A 24,565-nucleotide genomic window follows, 5' to 3' on the forward strand; every position below is an offset into this window, starting at 1 on the left:
TGCTACTCGAGATTTATTTGATCGAATATACGTTTCGTAATGGTTAAATTGTTACGAATGCACTGATATGTGGACACGTGGCGTTTTGCCCCACCAAATACTTTATATCGGATATATGACGGGAAGGCCGTCGTTGTAAATTAGAATTTGTTCTTTTAACTGACTTGCCTAGTTAAATAAAATAAAAAGATATGCTTGTTCACATGCGTATCTGCCTTCTCGTTGGATAGAATGGTCCAAACTAATCTCGCCTCCTTCCATCTTTGATGACATTTATTTCCATTGTTAAGAGCGGTCACTCGACTATCTTGCCAATAGATGATATTTGACCGTACTGTTTTTCAGCGGTGGAAAAAGTACCCAATTGTCATACTTGAGCAAAAGTAAAGAACTCATTATGATATGACTCATGTAAAAGTGAGTCACCCAGTAAAATACTATTTGAGTAAAAGTATAAAATAATTTGGTTTTAAATATACTTAAGTATCAAAAGTAAAATTATAAATAATTTCAAATGTCTTATATTAAGCAAACCAGATGGAATAATTGTTTTTTAATTTGCGGATAGCCAGGGGCACACTCCAACACTCAGAAACAAAGCATTTGTGTTTAGTGAGTTGCCAGATCAGAGGTAGTAGAGATGATCAGGGATGTTCTCTTGATAAGTGCGTGAATTGGACCTTTTCTGTCCTACTAAGCATTCAAAATGTAACGAGTACTTTTGGGTGTCATAAAAAGTATGGCATAAAAAGTACATTTTATTTCTTTAGGAATGTAGTGAAGTAAAAGTTGTCAAAAATAAAAATAGTAAAGTACAGATACCCCCAAAAATGACTTAAGTAGTACTTTAAAGTATTTTTTACTTAAATACTTTACACTAGTACTGTTTTTGGACAAACTAATAATAAACAGAACAGCTGACCCACGGATGCGTTGCTGCCACCAACTGTGTCGGAGGTAGCCTACAATATCAGCGGTCCTGCTCCCGAATAACATTTTTGGGAGTAAACCATGATTCCTTATATGTTAATCTATTGCCATTTTAAAAAGTACGATAATATTTTTAATTGCATTTAGTAGTATATAATTGTCGTTCCCCTTGAAAACAGAGGCCCTCGCATTGTCTGGGAGAGCAAGACCACTGAGGTTAAATAATAACGAGCGTGGAACTGCGCATGTGCAGGATAGCAGAAAGCCGAAGCAACAAACAAACATCAAGCAGAGACGGACAGCAACACAGATCAAGCGCTATCTTACAGATCGCTAGCTACATGAGTTAACTTTGAAAAATGAAAATCAAAACTGTCGTTTAATATACACTGCAGTTCCACCCTAATGAAGGAGCTCCGTCCTGGCTGATTTTGGGAGATGGGAGTACTCAACATTACAGACCAGGTGAGCTAGCAAGTAGCTAGCATGCTAGGTGAAAAGCCAGTCTGGCTATTTGGCTGTCTGGCTGATAGACTGTCGGTTTGCTAGCTAATCCCGTGTTTTGAAAGCATTTTCCTGAATGTCGAATAGTTCAATAACGTTTGACGCAAGGATCTGTCTGAAAGAAATGTCGTAGGATTGCTAGTTAGATGGCTAACGTTAGCTAAACCTCGGCGCGGCCCAAGTATCGCAGATTGATGTATGTAAACTGTTCACTTAACTAGCTACCATTCCTTGCTAAGCACAGCGTGACATTCTCCTGTTCTTCTCCCCAGCCTCCACTGGTCCAAGCGGTTTTCAATCGGAATGCCGATGAAATTCAACAACTATTGCACAACAAGAAAGAGGATGTCAATGCACTGGTATGCTTGTGGTGGCAGACAGTGCTGCAGCACTGGCTCGGGTTTATGGCATTGATATTGGACTGTATCTCAACATCTCTCCAGTTATTGCAAGTAGAGGGGTGCCGTGTGGGTCTTTCACCCAGTTCCTGTGATGAGATTATTTATTTTTTATTTCCCAGAAACCTCGTTACTATATACACTACCGTTCAAAAGTTGGGTCAATTAGAAATGTCATTGTTTTTTAAATAAATGCAATTTTTTGTCCATTAAAATAACATGAAGTTGATCAGAAATAGTGTAGACATTGTTAATTTTGTAAATGACTATTGTAGCTAGAATCTGCTTTTAAAAAAGTGATATCTACATAGGCTTACAATAAATCAGAAGATGTCACAAAGTGCTATACAGAAACCCAGCCTAAAACAGCAAGCAATGCAGATGTAGAAGCACGGTGGCTAGGGATAAACTCCCTAGAAAGGACGGAACTTTGGAAGAAACCTAGAGAGGAACCAGGCTCTGGGGGGTGTCCAGTCCTCTTCTGGCTGTGCCGGGTGGGCTACTACACTGGAGTGTGAATACAGGCAAATATGTTGATAAAAGTAACTTTGTCCAAGAGCAGTGTTTCCAAAAAAGGGGTACGTGTACCCATCTGGTTAAGAAGGCAGTCCCCAGAAGGTACGTGGGGAGATTTTTAAAAAGGTGGGAAAAGGAAAACAATATTGGGAAAAATATTACCAAAAATATATATGTTCAAGTTATTTAAATCTTAATAGGCAGGAAAACATTTACTGAGGTCACTGGTGTGACATCTGTAGTTATTTTATATTTATTGACCTACGTTTTTAGTGTCTGTACAGTGCAATGCACTTGCACCGAGGCCCATTATCAGCAACCATCACTCCTGTGTTTCAATGGTACGTTGTGTTAGCTAATCCAAGTGTATCATTTTAAAAGGCAAATTGATCATTATAAAACCCTTTTGCAATTATGTTGGCACAGCTGAAAACTGTTGTCCTGATTTAAAGAACCAATAAAACTGGCCTCCTTTAAACTAGTTGAGTATCTGGAGCATCAGCATTTGTGAGTTCGATTACAGGCTCAAATGGCCAGAAACAAAGCACTTTCTTCTGAAACTTGTCAGTCTATTCTTGTTCTGAGAAATTAAGGCTATTCCATGCGAGAAATTGCCAAGAAACAAAAGATCTTGTACAACGCTGTGTACTACTCCCTTCACAGAACAGCGCAAACTGGCTCTAACCAGAAAGAGGAGTGGGAGGCCCCAGTGCACAACTGAGCAAGAGGACATGTACTTATTCCATAAAAAATCTGCCGTTTCCAGCTACAATAGTTATTTACTACATTAACTATGTCTACACTGTATTTCTCAACATTTTGTTATTTTTAATGGACCCTTTTTTTGCTTTTCTTTCAAAAAGGACAATTCTAAGCGACCCCAAACTTTTGAATGGTAGTGTGTATATGCAATAACAGTACAAAGTCAACAGAAGGCCTAAATGTAAATATTTCAGCAATATTTCACAAATGTGCTTATTGGTGGCTGACAGGGTAAGAGGGAGATAGATTTTGCATCTCAATACAAATTGTTTATTTTTGTCTTTTCCCCACAGGACCAAGAGCGCCGCACACCGCTACATGCTGCTGCCTGTTTGGGAGATGTTCATATCATGGACTTCCTCATCAATGCAGGTAATTGTGACCAAAATGGACCAATCACTGGTACTTCTATTCGCTAAACAGAACGCCACCGCCTGACCTTCTGATATGTGTGCAAGGAAAATGTGGTTTTGGTCTACTTGCAGTTGTAGTAGCACTGTGTAGTGTCTGTTCATTAGTATGACTCTACTGTACTTGTCATGGCCCTCTAATAATGCTCCTTGTCTTGTACACTCTCATAGGTGCAAATGTAAATGCTAAGGACCATGTGTGGTTAACCCCATTGCACAGGGCAGCTGCCTCCCGGAATGAAGTAAGCAATGTTGATCATCTCTCTCATGTTAAGATTTATATAGCACTTAGTACCAAATTGTTTCGAACATGGACAATGTTTGGGTTTTGTCAAGAAGTGTTTTCTCAAGCCCTGTTTTATTCCTTCTCTCTCCAGAGGGCAGTGGGACTACTTCTGCGGCAGGGAGCTGAGGCCAATGCACGGGACAAGTTCTGGCAGACACCACTGCATGTTGCAGCTGCCAATAGAGCCACACGCTGTGCAGAGGCCCTGCTACCCCAACTGAGCAATCTGAACATGGCAGACCGCACTGGCAGAACCGCTTTGCACCATGCTGCTCAGAGCGGATACATGGAGGTGAGAGGGGAGGGCATGAAATATTGTTTATACTTAGAACAGCGCCATTTTCACAAACCATTTCAGAGTAGGAGTGTTGATCTAGGATCAGGTCTCCCATCTTATTCATTATGAGTTAAAATAAAGAACAACTGTTCATATATCAGCATGTCTACTCTGAGACGATTTTGTGAATACGGACCCAGGTTAGCAGGTGTATGAATAATGAAAATTATATGTATGTATATAATATATTTATATTAACTTTGTCTGTCCTTAGATGGTGAAGTTGCTGCTGAATAAAGGGGCTAACTTGAGTGCCAATGATAAGAGAGAGAGACAGCCTATCCACTGGGCAGCGTACTTGGGTGAGCTGGTTTCTGCACTGGGAAAATCTTAAAAGGACAGCCCGCAGTTGCTACATCCACCATTGGACTGATAAATGAATGATATGTACCCATTGATTCTTGAAGAATGTAACTTCTAAATGCCTCATGAGCTTAGTTCAACTGTCGTACCCCATCAGAACCCAAAATATTACCTTTTTTACTCCGTTTGTAAACAAAGTAAATTTAAACAACACTGTATAGCCTCAAAACAGGGTTAAAACTATAATTTTTTATAAAATGGATGGTCATTCCTTGCATCCGCTGCACTCTATAAGTTTGAAAGGTTACATTTCTCCAGCCCCATCAATCAGCCTTTGACCGAAACAGTAGCGCGAAGAGCGCTTTATTGTTTTAACTGCTGATTGCCGCAACAAAACACATTTTTTTAAACTTTGCATGAATGGCAGGTGATGATAAAAATGCAGTTGTTTCTCCATAAGTCCTGTTTTAAGTTGAATGAACAGCAGACCTGGGCAGAACATTGTTGTATTTTGTAGTTTATTTGAAAATACAAACTTTTCAAATACTCAAAGTTGTCAAATAATATATTTTTTTAGAATTTCAACTAAAAGCAACTATTTTCTTTTGATATTCAAATACAGGTCTCAGAAAAACAACTTGCATATATTCAAATATGATTAATTTGTCTATAGCCTAGAATGAAATACTTGAGGGACATGGAATCACCTCAACAATACAGTAAACCACTTTCGCAACTTCAAAATTACTAACAAATATATTTTCAGAATGAGTGAGACAACGTGATACAGTAACACTTGACATCAACTTGTGTAATAACTGTGATTATTACCATAGCAACATTGTTACATAGGACTTTGGAAATTGCTTTATAAATGCATAATAGTTATTACATAAGTGGAATAAAGAACAGTCACTATTCCTCTTGTGTACAGTGGTTACAAAAACTCTTAGGTCATTGCTATGCGTTTATAATGCAAATACCAAAGTATAATGTAACAACGTGCTAATGAAATGTTGCTCCAAGAGTAATTACAGTTTTATTAAACAGGCACAAGAAGTGTTACTGAGAATGATAAGAGTAAAAAAATATGGCTATTAAGTTTAGAAAGGAAATGTAATATCCCAGAACTGCTTTCTTGAATCAACTACAGCCAGGTCGGTGGACAATCATGTTAGTTTGTATTCGGAGTGAACTATCCCTTGTGTGTTTTAAACAAGAACATTTGAAAGTAATTGACATATTTAAAATAGTATTTGAACCCAGGTCTGAAACAATGGCAGCACTGCCATGTTGTACTGAGCCTTGTTGTTGGAAAACCACATTAGTGTCCGACTTTTGCACATCCTCCCCCAACTTCACTCCTCGACTTTCGTCTACAGTCGGTTGCTTTAACCTAAACAATGAAACGTGCCCAATATCTGCAGTCATCTCGCTGAGTCTACCTTTAAATTATAAAGTTCATTTCAGTGTGACCCGCCAGATTCAGAAGCTTGAGAATCCAATATAATAAAATACAAAGCTTGAAAACCCCATTTGAGTCAAAGATAATAGTTTTAGTTTTTCAAACAGGTTTGTTAATTTTATTTCAGTTTATTAACTCATTTTTTCATGATTAGTTTTAGTTTGCAATAATAACCTTGATGTATTTTGTAGATTAGATATGACCGTCAGACAGATTGGATATTATGTGTGCTCTATTCATTAATTATATCTTCAACATGCAGTTCCACATGCAGCCCTGCCATCAGTTGAAGGCAGCCAATCCAATAGTTTCAGAAAAGTAGTCATTTTCGAGGATCTGTATTCAAATAGTTGCAGTCACCTCCAAAGTAACTATTTGTTCCCCTGGAAAGATAGTTACTTTCCAGAAAGCATAGTTAAAACTACAGTTCACCCTGCTCTGATGAACAGCGGATGTACTCTTCACAAGAGGGTGACATTAAAAACAGGACACACTGCCTCTTCCCGCGCCTCACACCCCGGCCTCTCGCCTCTCCTCACACCCCGGCCTCTCCTCACACCCCGGCCGCTCCTCCGGCCTCTCGCCTCTCCTCACACCCCGGCCTCTCGCCTCTCCTCACACCCCGGCCTCTCGCCTCTCCTCACACCACGGCCTCTCGCCTCTCCTCACACCCCGGCCTCTCCTCACACCCCGGCCGCTCCTCCGGCCTCTCGCCTCTCCTCACACCCCGGCCTCTCGCCTCTCTTCACACCCCGGCCGCTCCTCACACCCCGGCCTCTCCCCTGTGTCTTATAGGGCATCTGGAGGTGGTGAAGCTGCTAGTGTCTCGGAGTGCAGACAAAGGCTGCCAGGACAAGCAGGGCTACACCCCTCTACACGCTGCAGCTGCCAGCGGACACATTGACATCGTCAAGTACCTTCTGAGGCTCGGGGCAGAGGTGAGTGTGGTGTTCAAATGGGTAAACGGACTCTCAAGATAGCCATAGCAAATAATACTTATTACCAACCATGGTCTGGCCATGTTCAGAAGAGGCAGAGGATTATCTCTGATTACAATTCAATTGTTTTATCTTTTATTTTTTTTAACCTTTTGTTACGTAGCCAACTGCTCATGTCTTGTGTGTTGGTGCTCTTTTAGCTGGATGAGCCCAATGCCTTTGGGAACACTGCACTGCATGTGGCCTGCTACACAGGCCAGGAGGCTGTGGCCAACGAACTGGTGAACCACGGAGCTAACGTCAACCAGCCCAACAGGAGTGGCTACACCCCACTGCACCTGGCTGCTGTATCCACCAACGGGGCCCTCTGCCTGGAGCTGCTGGTCAACAACGGGGCTGACGTCAACCAGCAGGTTTGAGGCCCTAATGTATTAAAAAATGGTCTCGGAGTACGATTGCTGATCTCAGATCCCCTAACTCCTGTCCATATAATCAAATTCATTATTATCTAAAAGGCTTAACTGATCCTAGATCCGCACTCCTTCTCTAAGACTGACTAATGCCATCCCTACCACCATTTTCACCCTGACATTTTGTTTTATTGTGTGGGGATTAAACAATGATTTGTCTGCTAGACAAGTAAAACATGTATTTTTTCCATGTCTCCAGAGTAAAGAAGGGAAGAGCCCCCTGCACATGGCAGCTATTCATGGACGCTTCACCCGCTCTCAGATCCTCATCCAAAACGGTAACCATGACAACCCCTCTGACTGACCTGTGAGTCTGCTTTATATGACTCTTGTCCCACTGGTTCTCTACTCATTCGTCTCTTCCTGTTGCTTTGTTTCCCCCCCAGGTGGAGAGATTGACAGTGTGGATAAATATGGCAATACCCCCCTCCATGTTGCTGCTAAGTACGGTCATGAGCTGCTGATCAGCACTCTGATGACCAACGGTGCAGATACAGCCAGACAAGGGATTCATGGGATGTTCCCTCTGCACCTGGCTGTGCTCTATGGGTTTTCAGACTGTTGTCGCAAGTTACTCTCCTCAGGTTGGTACCTTATATATATTATATCATTCATTCACACGTCTGTTGGATTCTGTACACTGGAGGGGCTGTGTCTGACTGTAGTGTCACGTGTTGGATGTTATTTCTAGTTGCCGCCTCTCCCCTCAGGTCAGCTGTACAGTATTGTTTCATCTATGAGTAAGGAGCACGTTCTATCAGCCGGGTTTGACATCAACATCCCAGACAACTTTGGAAGGACGTGTCTACACGCTGCTGCCTCTGGAGGGTAAGAGACAGAACCGCACTCCAAAACGGCACCTAATCTGAGCCGTTGTATTGGTTAATGCCGTCGAACGAGTCAGCCGTTCTCGTCATTGTGTTCCTCACTTCTCTTCTGACAGAAACGTTGAATGTCTGAACATGCTCTTAAGCAGTGGTACCGACTTGAATCAGAGGGACAAGTCGGGAAGGTGAGTTTTTGCCGTTGATTGTTTGCTTTCTGTTTGTACTCATGCTGGTGTGGGTATGCGATAACGTTTGGTGGAATAGTCAGTGATTTAAGGTTGTCGGGTTACTGTAAAAGCTTTGCGGTAAGGTCTGCTGTAAGAAGTGCTTTGTGAATACATTTGATGAATGGACTGATAATGATTCTGTGGGCCTTCTCTCGCTCAGGACTCCGTTGCATTATGCAGCTGCTAATGGGAGGTACCAGTGCACCGTGACCCTAGTGAGCGCTGGCGCTGAGGTCAACGAGCCTGACCGTACAGGCTGTACTCCCCTGCACTACTCTGCTGCCTCCCAGGCCTTCTGCAGGTAGGAACTCGCACTCCATCGCAAAAATACACTGACGCATGACAACACGCTTTCAGGAAACATGGCTGTGTGTGGAATTTGTCATTATATGTGTTAATTCTGCACTTCCAGAATGGACCGACATTTCCCCGGGACTCTTCAGAGGGAGGAGGATGGAGCAAAGGAGTCCTATTTGTGAGTTTACTGTCTGCAACCATTGTTTTGTATAGCGTCTACAGTCCAGAATGTAAAGATCTGCTTAAAGGACTCAAGATTTAGTTTATTTCATGACATCCACTTGACTGTTGTTTTTGTCTGTCTTTGTAAGTAGTTGCTTGGAGCATCTGTTGGACAACGGTGCCGATCCATCCCTGGTCAACTCTAAAGGTTACAGTGCTGTCCACTATGCTGCTTCCCACGGCAACAAGCAGAACCTGGAACTGGTGAGTCCTTCTGTTTGTGTTCTATACCGTACGAAGCTAAACAGGTGAATTGTTTTTCATCATGACCTTGCTTTGTGGACGGTAATGCAGCATGACCATGTTCCTTCAGCTCCTGGAAATGTCGTTTAACGCATTGGGAGACATTGAGAGCAGTATTCCAGTGAGTCCATTGCATTTAGCTGTAAGTGTGCCTTTCATTCCTAAAACCCTCTCTGATACATCATCGCTTGAGACTATGTGTGGAGAAGATGCCATGTTCATATAGAGCAGCCAAAACATGACTGTTTCCTGTCGTATACCATCTCCTCTCCCCCTTCAGGCTGATAATGGCCACTGGCAGGCGCTGCGTGTGCTGACGGAGACTGCTGCGTACGTGGACGTGCAGGATGCCTCGGGCCGCTCTGTGCTCTACCTGGCCTCCCAGAGAGGTTACGCCCGCTGTGTAGAGGTCCTGCTAGCCCAGGGGGCCTCCTGCCTCCTCAACGAGAACAGACACATGTGGACCCCTCTACATGTCGCAGGTACGGATCACGCCATGGCTCTCAACCCCCCCCCCCCCCTCCCCCCCCCCCACCCGTCCATCCTAGAATTGGATGTGGAATGCATTTTTGCAAATGATGCTAATCAAGTTAGTTTATGTGCCAGGTGTAATGAATACATTGACTATCTTACTTGCAAGCATGTGTCCCTGCGTATTGTTCCATATTGTCTGTCTTAGGTAGTATGTAATAGCTTTGAAACTACCAGTCAGGGTTGAGTGTGTAATGAAATTATATTTGTCATTTCATATCAGCTGCCAACGGCCACACTGAATGTCTGCACATGCTGGTGGACAGTGGGGAGGAGGCAGACCTTACCAACATCACAGACACACAGGAACAGTGAGTGGTGTCTCTGTTTCTCACTGCCTGCCAGGAAGCTTTGCTGACGTTGTCTTCGGTTGTGACGTCAATTATTCTGTTTATTTTTAGTATAGATCCAGAGTCAAGAATACCGTTTAAGCTGTTTACTGAAGATTTGCAGAATCTCACATTCTGCCTGCTAGGAGGCTTTATTGTTGATGTTGGCTTGTATTGTAATGTAAATGACTGTGTGGTCCCCCTCATCCTCAGGACTCCTCTGATGCTGGCCGTCCTGGGTGGCCATACAGACTGTGTCCACCTGCTGTTGGAGAAGGGGGCCTGGCCTGACACCAAAGACAAGAGGGGCAGCACTGCCCTGCACAGAGGGGTGAGTCACACTACTGAGCTGAGCAGTACTGGGCTGGTTACACATCCACTACACTTACTGTAACTGTGTCCTGTGAAAAAGTTAATGTTGTACAGCCTGGCTGGTTCAGTTATGTGATAGAGAGGAACACTAACATGAGTTTATTAAAGGAACCGCATTAGTTTGAAATAATTATTAAAGCACAGTAGAATTTGAGGAAATCTAGCTGTGTAACTCTTAGGTTAGAGCAGAGAGGAAATAACTCTATCTCTGTCCCTCGCCCCTCCCTGTGTGTTCCTGTCCCGTAGGCTGCGTTGGGCCGTGACGACTGTGTCACAGCCATGCTGGACCACAAGGCCTCTGCACTGTGTCGGGACGGCCAGGGTCGTACCCCACTGCACTACGCTGCCTCCCGCGGCCACACTGACATCCTCGCCAGTCTGCTGCGTGCGGCCACGCGCTCCGACCCTCTTGACTCCCTATTGGACCATGAAGAGTACACGCCATCACACTGGGCTGCTTACCAAGGTCAATAAGGGTATACAGTGCCTTCAGAAAGTATTCCTACCCCTTGACTTATTCCACATTTTGTGTTACAGTTTGAATTCAAAATGGATTCAATTGGTATTTTTCTCACCCATCTGCAAAAAATAACCCATAATGACAGTGAAAACATACTTTTGGAATTTTTTGCAAATTAATTGAGAATGAAATACAGAAATATCTCATTTACATACGTATTCGCACCCCTGAGTCAATTCATGTTAGAATCACCTTTGGCAGCGATTACAGCTGTGAGTCTTTCTTTCTGGGTAAGTCTCTAAGAGCTTTGCACACCTGGATTGTACACTTTTTGCGTGTTATTCTTTAAAAAATTCTTCAAGCTCTGTCAAGTTGGTAGTTGGTCATTGCTAGACAGCCATTTTCAAGTCAAAACTGTAATTCGGCCACTCAGGAACATTCAATATCTTCTTGGTAAGCAACTCCCGTGTATATTTGGCCTTGTGTTTTAGGTTATTGTTCTGCTGAAAGGTGAATTTATTTCCCAGTGTCTGTTGGAAATCAGACTGAACCAGGTTTTCCTCTAGGATTTTGGCTGTTAGCTCTATTCCACTTATTTTTATCCTCCGAAACCCCCTAGTCTTTGCCGATGACAAGCATACCCATAACATGATGCAGCCAGCACCATGCTTGAAAATATGAAGAGTGGTACTCAATGATGTGTTGTGTTAGATTTCCCCCAAACGTAGTGATTTGTATTCGGGACAAAAAGTTCATTTCTTTGCCCCTTTTTTAGCAGTTGTACTTTAGTGTCTTATTGGAAACAGGAAGCATGTTTTGGAATATTTTTATTCTATAAAGGCTTCCTTCTTTTCACTCTGGCATTTAGGTTAGTATTGTGGAGTAACTGCAATGTTGTTGATCAGTCCTCAGCTTCCTCTGATCACAGTCATTCAAATCTGTAACCGTTTTAAAGTCTCCATTGGCCTCATGGTGAAATCTCTGAGCGGTTTCCTTCCTTTCCGGCAACTGAGTTAGGAAAAACGCCTGTATCTTTGTAGTGACTGGGTATATTGATAAACTATCCAATGTGTTAACTTCACGAAGGTGATTCAATGTCAGAATTGTTTTATTAGTATTTTTTTTAACCCATCTACCAATAGGTGCCCTTCTTTGCGAGGTTGGAAAAACCTCTGGTCTTACATTTATATTTAAGTCATTTAGCTGACGCTCTTATCCAGAGCGACTTACAATTTGGAAAGTTCATACATATTCATCCTGGTCCCCCCGTGGGGAATGAACCCACAACCCTGGCGTTGCAAGCGCCATGCTCTACCAACTGAGCCACACGGGACCACCCGTCTTTGTGGTTGAATCTGTTTGAAATTCACTGCGAGACGTTACAGATGATTGTATGTTGAGGTAGTCACTCAAAAATCATGTTAAACACTGTTATTGCACACAGAGTGAGTCCATGCAACTTAATACGTGACTTGTCAAGCGAATGTTTACTCCTGAACTTATTTTGGCTTGCCATAACAAAGGGGTTGAATACTTATTGACTCAAGACATTTATGTTTTATGTTTTTAATTCATTTGTAAACATTTCTAAAAACATAATTACACTTTGACATTATGGGGTTGTGTGTGTAGGCCAGTGACACACAATCACATTTTAAATTCAAACTGTAACAAAACAAAATCAAAGGGTGTGAATGCTTTCTGAAGGCACTGTATATGAAATGTATGTATAAATCGAATGTGACGGGAGAACCTATATCCGTTTTTGTAGCGTGACCGTTCGTTATTCAAATGAAATCGCTAGCAGTATGCAAATTTGAAACACACTTTTCGTCTTCTTTCTCAGGTCAAGAAGACTGTTTGGAGGTTTTACTTGAACACAAAACTTGTAGTATCCAGGAGGGAAACTCCTTTACCCCATTGCACTGTGCTCTGTGAGTATTCTCTAGTTAATGTTTTAAACATGAATATACAGGTAACTGCCAAAATAAAATGGAAAAACTTGAGTAAATGAGGGATAAAAGTATATTGAAAACAGGTGCTTCCACACAGGTGTAGTTCCTGAGTTGATGAAGCAAATAACATCCCATCATGCTTAGGGACATGTATAAAAAGGCTGGGCAGGCATATTATTTTCAAGTATGGGTAACTACATACGTGGAGTGTCTAAAAGTGGGCGTTGCAAAATAACAAGTGGGAAGATAAACAGCAGTGGGTGTGTCAAAACCTAACAGCTAATTGGGCAGATTGGTTGCCCCTCACGATTGTTTTGCGTGGCTGCTTCCTTGTAGCATTTTAGCTCGGCAGGTTAGGATCATTGACGTGGCAGGTTAGGAGGAAAAGGGTTAGGCTTAGCTAAAGTGCTACAAGGAAGCAGAAAGTAGCCGCACAAAACTGTATTGCGTGGCAACCAATCTTCCCAATTAGCTGTTAGGTTTCCATACACCCACTTGTGTTGATCCTCCCACTTGTCTTGCAACGCCCACTTTCAGACAGACTCTACGTATACAGTTACCCATGACTCATTATTTTGTCTACCATGGCTATGCGTCACCCGGGTGACAATGACCCCATCCACAGGGCACGAGTGGTCAATGAATGGATTGATGAGCATGAAAATGACATAAACCATATGCCATGGCCGTCTCAGTCACCAGATCTCAACCCAATTACCGTACACACTAATGGGAGATTCTGGAGCAGTGCCTAAGACCGTGTTTTCCAACACCCATCAACAAAACACCAAATGATGGAATTTTTTGTGGAAGACCGATGTAGAATCTATGCCAAGCTGCTTTGAAGCTTTTCTAACTCATGGTGGCCCATCGCACTATTAAGACGTTATGTTGGCGTTTCCTTTATTTTGGCAGTTACCTGTAAATTATTAGGACAATGTCTGAAAAACAGTGTTTGGGAAAGGATCAGTGATGATGGGTTTGATGTTTTAGCACTAATTTGGTCATGTTTGGTAATCTTTGATTTATGTGATATTGCAGAATGAATGGCCATAGTGGAGCTGCAGAGATGCTGTTGGAATCTGCTGGTGTACAGATGGTTAACACCAGGGATACTAAAGAAAGGTAGGCCTATTGAGAGCAAGGTGCCGTTATCTTACTAGATGTTTATTTGGGTGTCTCCCGTCATTTGGATACCTTTTTAAAGCTGTACCTATGTACTTAATGTGGACTCCAGTTTCATCCAGTTTTAACTCCAGTTACATTGTCATGCGATACTGAGCTCACCAATGTTGGGCTGTCTCTCTCTCTGTGCCTGTAGGACCCCTCTTCATGCCGCAGCATGTGCTGAAGATGTGGCGGGGCTGCAGCTGGTCCTACGCCACGGAGCTGAGATCAATGCCGTGGACCACACCGGACGCTCTGCTCTCATGGTCGCCGCCGACAACGGACAGAGTGGCACCGTGGGTAAGTCTACAGAGCACCTTTTCCGTTGATGTTTTGCGAAAGGATAGAGTTCAGCAAGTCCTGTGAAGTAACGCTCGATGAGAGTGAATGCATTATCTGTTGGGGTGAATCCTGTGTAATTTCCAGCCATCCTCTTGCACCGAGCCAAGGCTGACCTGACACTGCTGGACGACAATGGAAACACTGCCCTGCATCTGGCCTGCAGCAAAGTAAGCACCACTTAAAATATCATCCGAGCTCAGAAATCCTTGACTATGCAGCACCTCTCATGACCTGAGATGATGGAACATGTATTGATGATAATGGTTGATGTAAGCATGTTTTTCTATTTGTCTCACAGGCTCATGAGATGTGTGCCCTGCTGATTCTGGGGGAGATCCATAACCCTACCCTCATCAATGCAACCAACGCTGCACTGCAAATGCCGCTGCATCTAGCAGCACGCAACGGTCTGGCCACAGTTGTCCAGGCACTGCTGAGTCGAGGAGCCACAGTGCTGGCAGTGGATGAGGAGGGTAAGAGACACTATTCCACTTTATCCTTTGCCCAAACATCTTCATTTTAAACATCAGAAAGTCCTACGCCATGTAGTCTTATGTTATGGGCTCGAAATTATTTCTAATTGACTTCAGATTTTTTGTTACTTACCGTAAAACTTTCATTAATAGCCCAGGTCTTTATTTGCTTAGATCACTGAACTGCTTATTATAGACGGGCTTCTATTTGAGCTTCTATTTGAGCCAGGCGTCTTTCCTTGACCTTTTTGCCCATTTGCGTAGTTAATTGTTTAATTCCAGCATTCCCTTCCAGGATTTTAATCAAATTCTTAATTTCCTGTGTTATAATTTACACACTGTCCCATTTCTTTTGTCTTAGAATGCCTTTATTAAAATAGAAAAATAACTTTTCCTTGACAGAATAATGATTCTCCTTGAACGCTGCATTTTTGGTAGTTCATACCTTTGCCACTAGAGGGCGTGTGGACGATTTTTTTAAAAATATTTATATATATATTTTTTTAATATATTTTTTAAATTTTTATTATTAACAATTTTTTTCCTAGAGGTCTGTACTCCCGAAGTTGACTGTTTTTGTCAGTTAACTAGCGGTTCTCAGATGTTAGCAGCCGATGGCTAACAGTTTCTTCCTGCCGATTTTAAAAACGCGTGATCACTATAATTTTTTCGAGTCATTACTGAATTATTTAATGTAACCAATCAAACATTAAACCTCGTAAACAATTAATTTAGCCCCTACTTGTATTTGAAACAGCCGCGTATTTTCAGAAATGTGTGCCGTTGCCTGGCTATTAAGAGACGGGCGGCTATTTGGGACTCATTATTTAGTTGAAGTTTTACGGTACTTGTTTTAGGTATTTAAATTTTCCTTGAGCATAGGCCATAGACCACAGCTTTCCAGTGTATGCGGTCTGATTGTGCGTTTGTTGTCGACAAGGACACACTCCAGCCCTGGCCTGCGCCCCCAACAAGGACGTAGCTGACTGCCTGGCTCTGATCCTCTCCACCATGAAACCTTTCCCTCCTCTGGACCCTTCCTCCTGCCCCTGCTCCTCTTCCTCCGTCTCCCCCAGTCTCAACCTACTGAAGCATTGCGGCATCACTGCTGCCTGCACGCCGCTACCCAACGGAGGCCTCCACCATCACAACGGCTATGTCAAAGACCGCCATGCCGCTGTCAGCCTGGACGGATGCCTTTCTGAGTGAGGTCATCCTACATCTACTGTCTGACAGCACTACCACCACCACAGGGTAGCCTGTGTATATGTGTGCGAGTGATCTTCTCCTGAAGTGCAGTCAAACCTATATGCAAATGAAGCCCACAGCATCTATCTATCCCAGCTCTGTATAAGTTAGTGCTTAACACTGAGACCGATCTCTCTTTCTGTAAGGTCACTGGAATACTGGTTTGTCTCAAAATGGTTACTAATAACCACCCACAAAATACCTTTAAATAATGTCCCGCAAATAGGTACTCGTCAGCACAGAAAAATGACTGACAGCTAAAAGCACTGTTTATTCTTTTTTTTTTTTTTTTTTCTTCTTTTTAGTATTTTGTTGAGTCACTTTTTTTTTCTCTTCATATCATTCAGTATTTAACATCCTATGACGTGCTGGCCTTGTAGAGAAATGCACAGCCTTCCTAAAAGGAGAATGATTCAACGGGTTATAGTGAAGGACTTTATGAATGAACCATACAAAGTCTTACCCAAAAGTGCAATGCTAAAATATAAAGATTCTGACTAACAAAAAAATATATAATATGTACCTTCTGTAGTAACCTAATTTAAACTTTTGGCCTCGTTTTTTTTGTGGGGCATTTTCATAGTGGAGAATTTCATAGGGCTGCTAAAGTTTGAAAGATGAATATGTAAGCATGTCTCCTTACAAAGGAGAACAATGCTCAGGTTGGCATTTCAGCATACATTTGCTCTCAATGCTGAAGTATTGTCTAGAACACAATTTTGTGTTTACAAAGTGAGAATTTGGTTTAAAGCATATACATTATGACCAAAGGTGAATATCACTGCTATGACTGACAAAATATTTATTTGAGAAATATTTACAGAGAAAGATCGATGTTGAGATACCTCTTAAGTCATTTTGCAGCTGCTGAACGGCTAGACAGGGAAAGTAGTAGCAATGAAGCCTTGGTTATTTTTTTGAAATCTTTAGGAGCGGACTCGCCCCATTGACCTTCAGCAAAGCCTCTTGTTTTCTGAGCACATTATCTTGAATTCTAAGATTACTGCTCAGTGATAATCTTACAAGCCATTTCAATTGATTTCCCATTTTTCTTTTCTTAAATCATTCCCAAAACATTTTGGTACATTGAATTCGAATTACCTTCGGAGAGGAATCCTATTTGTATTATTTCCCAAAATGTTGTCTTTGGTCAATCTGAAATGTTACTTCAGCCATTTTGGAGCTGGAGAAATAGCAGCTTTTTGATAGAGTAACAGTGGTATCTTGTCTAGTACGATGGTCAGTTCTGGTGGGAGATTGAAACGCTGGACTGACAGTGTTCTTCCCTTCTTCTTTTTTTGTGTATAATTTAAGCAATATTTAATTTCTGCCATTTTGAACGTTATCAAAAAGACAATCATAGTCTCAAGGGCTTTTGTTTCCTTGGAAATCTTGTTTGATGTTCACCTTATTTGTTTGAGTACCGATACTAGCAACATGAAAATGATCTATTCTAGACTAATGGCTAAAGTCTGTGTCCAAGGCATTTTTCGCTCTGTGCCTAGAACCAAAAAAATGCAATTGATTGCCTCCATGGCAGTACGGATGCAGGATAGCATGATATGATGAACCCTGGGGTCTCACCCACTGGGTAGCAGAGAAGCATTGGATCCTATTCAGACTTGTTAATCTGTTGAGGATATGATTCCTTGGTTGGGCTTGATTGTTCATGTCTCCGGACAGAATTCATGACTAACTAAAGAGACTTGAAAGCCTAGTAGGTACGTAGGGTTACTTACTGTAGGAAGGAACTGAGAGGAAACTGTTACACTCTCATATGGCCAGTAGTAATACTTGTGTTTTTAGTAAAGCCGATAAGTGTGAAATTCTTTTTTTGGTATGTATCCTGTCTTGTGGCTCTACATACATTGTAGATTTGTTGTATCGGACCACTGGAGCTCTTTGCCTGACTTAATTTAAATATTTTTACACTACCATTTCTATTACATCATCAGAGGATCAATAGATTTCAGTGACTCACTGGGACTCATTTTTCATTTCATGCTTCGCCACAACCTCGTCTCTAGATGAATGCTAAATGACATGCATTAGTTCTGGATGAGAAATGTGAGGACCTAATATGATACCAGAGTAGCATATCATGTTGTGCCCTATAGTCAGTGTTGTCTGGGGGAGAGGAGGAACAAAGGGAAGTGTATAGTCTTTTGATGTCGTTATGTGAAAAGGGGGAATAGTCTCGGGCTGTGTGGAACCAGGAACCAAATGACATGGATTGATGACGAACAACAGGAAAATCATGTTGGCATTATTTTAGTTGTATGCACACTACAATGCAGTTCCATTTTAGCCCTGATCCAAGGCACTTGAGATAGTTAAGCACTTTAACACATTCAGCATATCTGTGTGCAGTCTAAATACATGTATATGTACATATGGGTTGTAGCTAAAGTGCAAAAGACAGGAACAGATTGCAAGGATTGTATACGCTGCTTCATTGACTGAGATTTCACTTCAAAACTCTAAAGCTAAAAAGATCTCATGGTCCAAAATCCAGTCATCACGATGCGGTTTCATTGATGCCAGCCCAGGGTCCGCTACTAGTCCTTGTGGTTAGTCCAGTGAATTAGCTAGGCTTGCTTTCACCGTGCTTGTATCCTCCTCATGCTCCTCGCCTACCTCCACACTGAGGGATGCATGTTGTACAATAGAGACACTGATTACCTCAATCATCCAACCGCAGGTGTGTCTTGCTAGCAGGTCAGGGTCACTTTCCCCAGTTCAGACACTGCATGCATCAGCCGATGGTTGCGTGGTACGTCATCAACTGCGTGCCGTCAGGCACCTGATTGCTATAACATAGTGATGTGGTTACCTGGTATTTTACATATCTGGCATGTGTCAGCAACGTCTGAGAAGAGGAACACGAGCCAGATGTGTCTGTGTGTGTATATAGATTTTATTTGTCAATCCTCTTGTCCAGCTGATGGCGCCAGTTCTTCAGTATATATCCCATCTGGGACTACCCCATATCTGTGTTCCATTGATAGACTGAGAACTCATTGTAAAGGAGCTTGAGATCATAATTCTGACTTTAAAGAAACAAGTAAAATATATTTCCCTAGGGTTTAATATTAGGAAGCAATGAAAGGATTATTTGTAGCATTAATGACTGTGAAAGACGTGTGCAGCACATCTATTGCTCTTCGACTGTGTTTAGGCCAATCCAACAAAGCATTTCATAGATGCCAATTTAAGATTTGCGGAGTAGTCGTCACATGAGAATCTTAGGTCACAGTTAGGGCCTTATTTGCCAAAGTACATTGGATAATAAAAAAAAATATTTAAAAAAAGAATAGCAATGGGTTTGAAAAATATGCATGCATTCTAGCAATGTACATACTGAATATAAATCTGAGCCATGAATTAACTGACGTGTGACTAGGGTCAAATTGGAACAAGACTACTTGCTTTCTCCTGACTTCAACTATTACACTGCATTTCTCTGGCGTTCATGAAATGATCAAGTAGCAGCAAGAAATAATTGTCATATTAGTCTTCCTGTTATGGGTCTTTCTTAAATGTGTTTCAGCTATACCTAGGCCCCTATGTGTATGTCATAACCATGTATTGACAATGGAGACAGGAGGTTGGAGGGTTTGAACATTCATCTCTAACACCATTAAGATTGCCTTACAATATCTTCTGAGCAGGACATTTAACTACGCTGTAGATGCTTTCATTTTTTACATTAATTGGTAGCCCGTTTTTGAAAAGGACAATGCACCTAGCTAGCTACATCCATTTAGTGCCATAGAAACCTTTATTTGCCTTTAAGCATAATAGTCATACTGTACTTGGTCAGTAGAAAATGTGTTTGTTTGAACTCATTTACTGTGGTAGCCATGGTTAGAATGAATATTATTATTATACTTTTTATTTTTTAGAATGATTATTAAGTTCTGATTTGAAGCATTGCTGGCACAGATACAGGTCATGATGTCAGTGGTGACTAATGGTTTCAACCACTTAGTACTGATTGTAGGAAGTGGAAAGCAATCATAGAATAGAGTTGGTGGTAGTCTGGAGAAAAGAATGGATGGAAGATTTAAAATATTTATAATTGGACAGACTTTGTGTTGGCAAAAACGGATAATAATAATAATGAATGGTAATTTCTTTGCCTGTGGTTTGTAATTATTATAGAACAGTTTTTGATGTTTGCAGATGTATGGTTAACAGGGAATAGATTTACCTCGTCCTCGATGGATGCCCCTATTCTTACTTGAAGTATTTTTCATAGAATACAAACGTAAAACTTTAATTCACAGCAGAGCCTTTTAAAGGCAAAGTAACAAGTTTCTTGCGGTACCTACTAAGTTATAACACCTAACATCTTGTTAGTTATGTTTCCCAGTGGGACTGCTAAAATCTCTGCTGGTTTTTACTATTATGGTATGTGTCCCGAATGGCACCCTATGCCCTACATAGTGCACTACTTTTGACCAAAGCCCTATGGGGGGCCTCTGGTCAAAAGTAGTGCACTATAAAGGGAATGGGGTGTCATTTTGGTCGCACACAGAGATCCTTTTGGTGTAGAAGCACATGCATCCATGTTGGTGGCACACTGCTCAAGGTTGCCTTGGGGATTTTGCCATATTTGTAAGTGAAAAATTGGGATTTCACTTATTACCGGTCTTGTCACCTCCAAAACCAAATAACGCTGTTAATTAAGTACCTCCATACCGGTTGGAGAGGAGAGAAAGGAAGAACACAGACGTCTACCTTGTTGTCAGTGTGATTTCTAAGGACCAAATTATGAGAGTTCTAGTATATGAAGGGCAGAATAATCTGTAATTCAATGGAGGTCATGAGGAAAAGTAGTGTGAAAACACATTCTATAGTGGGGGGACTGCTATGCAGTAATTATTTACCCCCTCAAGTTAGTGAATGTGGGAGGTTTTGTAGAGTATCACTCATGCTAGCTTTCCCCCCCTGCTTGTGGTCTCATCACGTTTCTTCCATCATTTGGACCTGTGTGATAACCAGCTCAGAGGTGGTTGGTGCCTTTTTTTAAATGTGTTTTTAAATTAATGCTCTACCGCATGGTCTTCCATTTATACCTCCCGGAAGCCTTATGAATTACATGTAAAAGCATAGAAGAGCGCATCTCTCTGAAAAGAACATTCTCAACCTACAGTATGTGATGTGAGCTAAAGTAAGCAACTTGTGTTTTACGTTCTTGGCCGATTCTGTGTGCATGCTATGGGTCTCCGAACTCGAGTCATATGGAGTGAACTATCTGAACAATATCCTACCTGATGTTGAATGCACCAATATTGAGGTAACTTTTTGAAAGCACAAATCCAAAGATGGAACCATTATTCTTTAATGTCATCTCAAGGATGGCTCTCAATGCTGTGGCGGTTAGAGCCAAGAAAGGTGGTCATGGAGATGAGGAAAGCATGGGATTGGATGGTCGGTACCAGTACTGTAAATGTAGTTCTCCTGAAGTCTGAGCATATCAATTCAGATTGTTTCAGTTGTATGTATTTAATTAAACTCGCTAGCTGTAGAATAGATCAAGTTGTGGAAATCCTATTGGGGTACAGTAGTAATGATAATGTGTTGGTTGTAACTGTTTTGGAGTGTTTTTGTATTAGACTGATTGAAAGTAGGGGTTTTCTTAGTAGCGTTGATAGTGTGACCGTGCTGTAATATAACATGCGTTGTCTGATATTAGCATGAGGGCGAGGTAGATCGTCCTCTTTATGCTTGCCTCTATTTTGTTTTTAATGGTTGAAAAAGACGAGTGCAATAAACCTTATTTATCATTTCCTTCCTCAAGTAAAAGAACATGTCCTGTGTTTTCAAGGCCAAAAACAAAATAGACTTTCTGTGGCTGGCAGTAGGATTGGAACCTTTCCTTGCTGCTTTGCGTCCAGAGAAGTGGCACTTGTTAGAATCTAGAATATGGAATTGCATTCTTAGGACTGTGTGATTTTGATATTTAAGTATCAAAGCTGCTTGCTCATAAGGGAGACCGTGTACAAGATGATTTGACTGGTAGATCAACCGTGTGTGTTTTTGTTCGTGCAGTTGGATGGCATTTTATGGAGTGAATCTCCTTGAATCTGAAATGTTTTGCTTGTGTGTGTAGGTGTGTACGTATGCATCGTCCTCCGTATCAAATTAAAGGTGTTTTTTTGGACGTAAATTAAGTGGTTTAAATGCTGAAATACCTTCTTGTTTTCAGAAGAAACATTGAGAGACTTCCCCCTAATTCATCTCACCCTCACTAAACGGGGGTGTGCATCTTTCACAATCTTACCACTTGCTCGGTGTGTGTGATAAACTTGTACAGTGAAGATCAGAACAGCTTAAGAAAGTTGAGACAATTTCCTGAACTGTACAAGTATAATGTTGAGGGGGTGAATGGCAGGTCTCCCTTAATGTAAGTAGGCAGGCCTGTCTAAATCAGACATATCGATGACAATGGAAATTAAAAGGTAGCAAATAAAGTGTACCAGTATCGTAAGATCAGCTCAGTGCCTAGGGTAGGACGTATACACCTTTTTGACATGTCGGAGGCCCTTTGACACACCCTTTTGACATGTACTATGTTGGAAGCCCGTACGATATTGCTTGTTCCCCTTGAAATTAACCTTTTAATCAGCAGAGGTAAGACATATTCGAAAACCATGTTAGCCATTACAGCAGTAATTTGCTGTACAAGCAACTTATACTTCACCCACGATGAAGTCTGTGGCCAGACTATCTCTGGAGTATCTCTCCATAATGGTGATTCTCCTAGAGCACAGTGATTCGGACATTATCAGTTGGAGGTACTCTGTGGCTTATGTGCTCCCTGAGCAATACATGGGGAAAAGGATGTATTCGTTGGGTATATCCTGTGATATTTGTCGGTCCTTCTGCTGTTTCTTTATTTGTTCTGCAGCACCCTAACTGAATGTGAACTGATAAAGACCGACTAAGGGTTAGTTGCCTGTTTTTACTCAGTGGCTTATCTGTTGTAAATACCATGGAGTGGACCCCATACCAGGAGGGGGGGGCGGAGTCTGAATCAGGGCACATGATTAGTTATAATCAAATAGTTTCTCAATACACCGTTAAAGAGATTAGTTTTGTCCGCCAAACATTCCAATAGTTTTTGCAAGCTTTGCTGTTGGGTAACAAGTTCTAAACTTCTTTGCTGGTGAATGGTAGTATCTTTGACAGGCCTACAGGTTTCTGTAGTTTTTACCCCCCCCCCCCAGCGGAAGGAACCATTCCCTATTTTAACTCTTGATTACCTCATTTACAAACCTTCAAATACTATTCTACTGTGAGTAGAAAATGCCATCACCAGCATGTGCTCTAGACCTGTGATGGCAATGACACCAGGACCAATGATGTAGCTCCATTTCCAAATGAATTAATTCAAACATAGCCAGTCAAGGAATATAAACACGCCTCTCACTTACTACAAATTCTATAAGTTGTAAATAAACTTGTTTGCATTTCTTGCGGTTTTCAGTAGAAGCATTTTTCCTACCTCCTATAAATTGCAGCTTTGAGTTAATCTCCACCTATTTTGACAAACACACAAATACACAGTAGCCTATGAGAACCTTAGATTTTTACCATGAACAATTATAATTCAACATGAAGTGTGCTTGATTGTATGTATAATTGTGTGTTCAACATGAAATTATTTATGAAAAACATATTAGAAAATGGCACTGGGATGTGAAGCCAGACTGTGTTATGACGCATGTCTTCTACCCACGCTAGACATTAATTTTGACTGATGTGCTCCTTGCATAGCAAAACCCCTTTTTGGGATGAATTACATGAGTACATTGGCATTTTCTGTTTGTCTTTGTCTTGATCCGATGTACAAATGTTTTCATGTGCTCTACATCTCAGTTAGAGTTTACAGCTTCCTGGAATGTGAATGTTTTGTTGGATTAGTTATTGCATACGTACGTACGTACAGCTGGTTTGGTACTACCATAATATATATTTTTCACAGGTTGTCATGGGGGAGTCAGGTTATATGCACATTGTTATATTCTGTACGTGGGTGAGTTTTGTTCCCCTCAAGCCGTATGCCTTCAAAAACACTAATCCACTCCAAACCAAACTGTTGGTAGGTGTTTGCCTCCCCACCATAATCTCTGTATAGCTGCTTTTAATTCCATGTGAATAGGGGACCAGTGAGAGGTCCGGTATCTGACCAGACAGACCCTTGCCCTGCCCCCACATTCCCAGTCACCCCACTATCCCTCCAAAACCTCAAGCCATTTCTTTATTTGACAATGCAATCGATCCTGAAAGCACTTTGCCTTGTTATTCCATTGTGTGAACAATATGTAAATGGTAATTTGTTATAGAAATGTAAAAGCTAATTCACAATTTTGGAAGAATCTGCATCTGTCTTTGACGCTAAAATGATTTTAAAGGATTTATTAAATATTTAAACTATTTTATACAATGTTTGCTGCAGCCAGTTGGTCTTGTCATTCAGTATTGTGGCTTAGGGTTGGTTGTGTGTTTTAAATAAAGTGCTATTGCTGAATATTCAATGCAATG

At 41.5% G+C, this 24,565-nt stretch overlaps 1 protein-coding gene across 2 annotated transcripts; it reads left to right on the forward strand.

The window, feature by feature from the left end:
- Nucleotides 1-1,175: 1,175 nt before the first annotated feature.
- On the forward strand, nt 1,176-24,558 carry LOC139542400 (serine/threonine-protein phosphatase 6 regulatory ankyrin repeat subunit C-like). Of its 2 annotated transcripts, none has more exons than XM_071347796.1 (26): nt 1,176-1,395; nt 1,707-1,793; nt 3,404-3,482; nt 3,692-3,762; nt 3,898-4,098; nt 4,358-4,445; nt 6,707-6,849; nt 7,050-7,262; nt 7,519-7,597; nt 7,706-7,903; nt 8,030-8,147; nt 8,263-8,331; nt 8,534-8,674; nt 8,786-8,848; nt 8,982-9,096; nt 9,206-9,277; nt 9,416-9,617; nt 9,890-9,977; nt 10,209-10,326; nt 10,614-10,833; nt 12,674-12,761; nt 13,824-13,907; nt 14,104-14,249; nt 14,376-14,458; nt 14,590-14,764; nt 15,705-24,558. In XM_071347796.1, exons 1-26 carry the CDS (start codon nt 1,369-1,371, stop codon nt 15,971-15,973), a joined length of 3,237 nt encoding a protein of 1,078 aa, XP_071203897.1. In that variant the 5' UTR covers nt 1,176-1,368; the 3' UTR covers nt 15,974-24,558. The 2 variants fall into 2 exon arrangements, with proteins under 2 accessions (XP_071203897.1, XP_071203898.1); XM_071347797.1 differs by having other exon boundaries at nt 8,985-9,096.
- The last annotated feature ends 7 nt before the right edge of the window (nt 24,559-24,565 follow it).

This window comes from Salvelinus alpinus, chromosome 17, assembly GCF_045679555.1.
Source record: "Salvelinus alpinus chromosome 17, SLU_Salpinus.1, whole genome shotgun sequence".
In the NCBI taxonomy this organism is placed as follows: domain Eukaryota; kingdom Metazoa; phylum Chordata; class Actinopteri; order Salmoniformes; family Salmonidae; genus Salvelinus; species Salvelinus alpinus.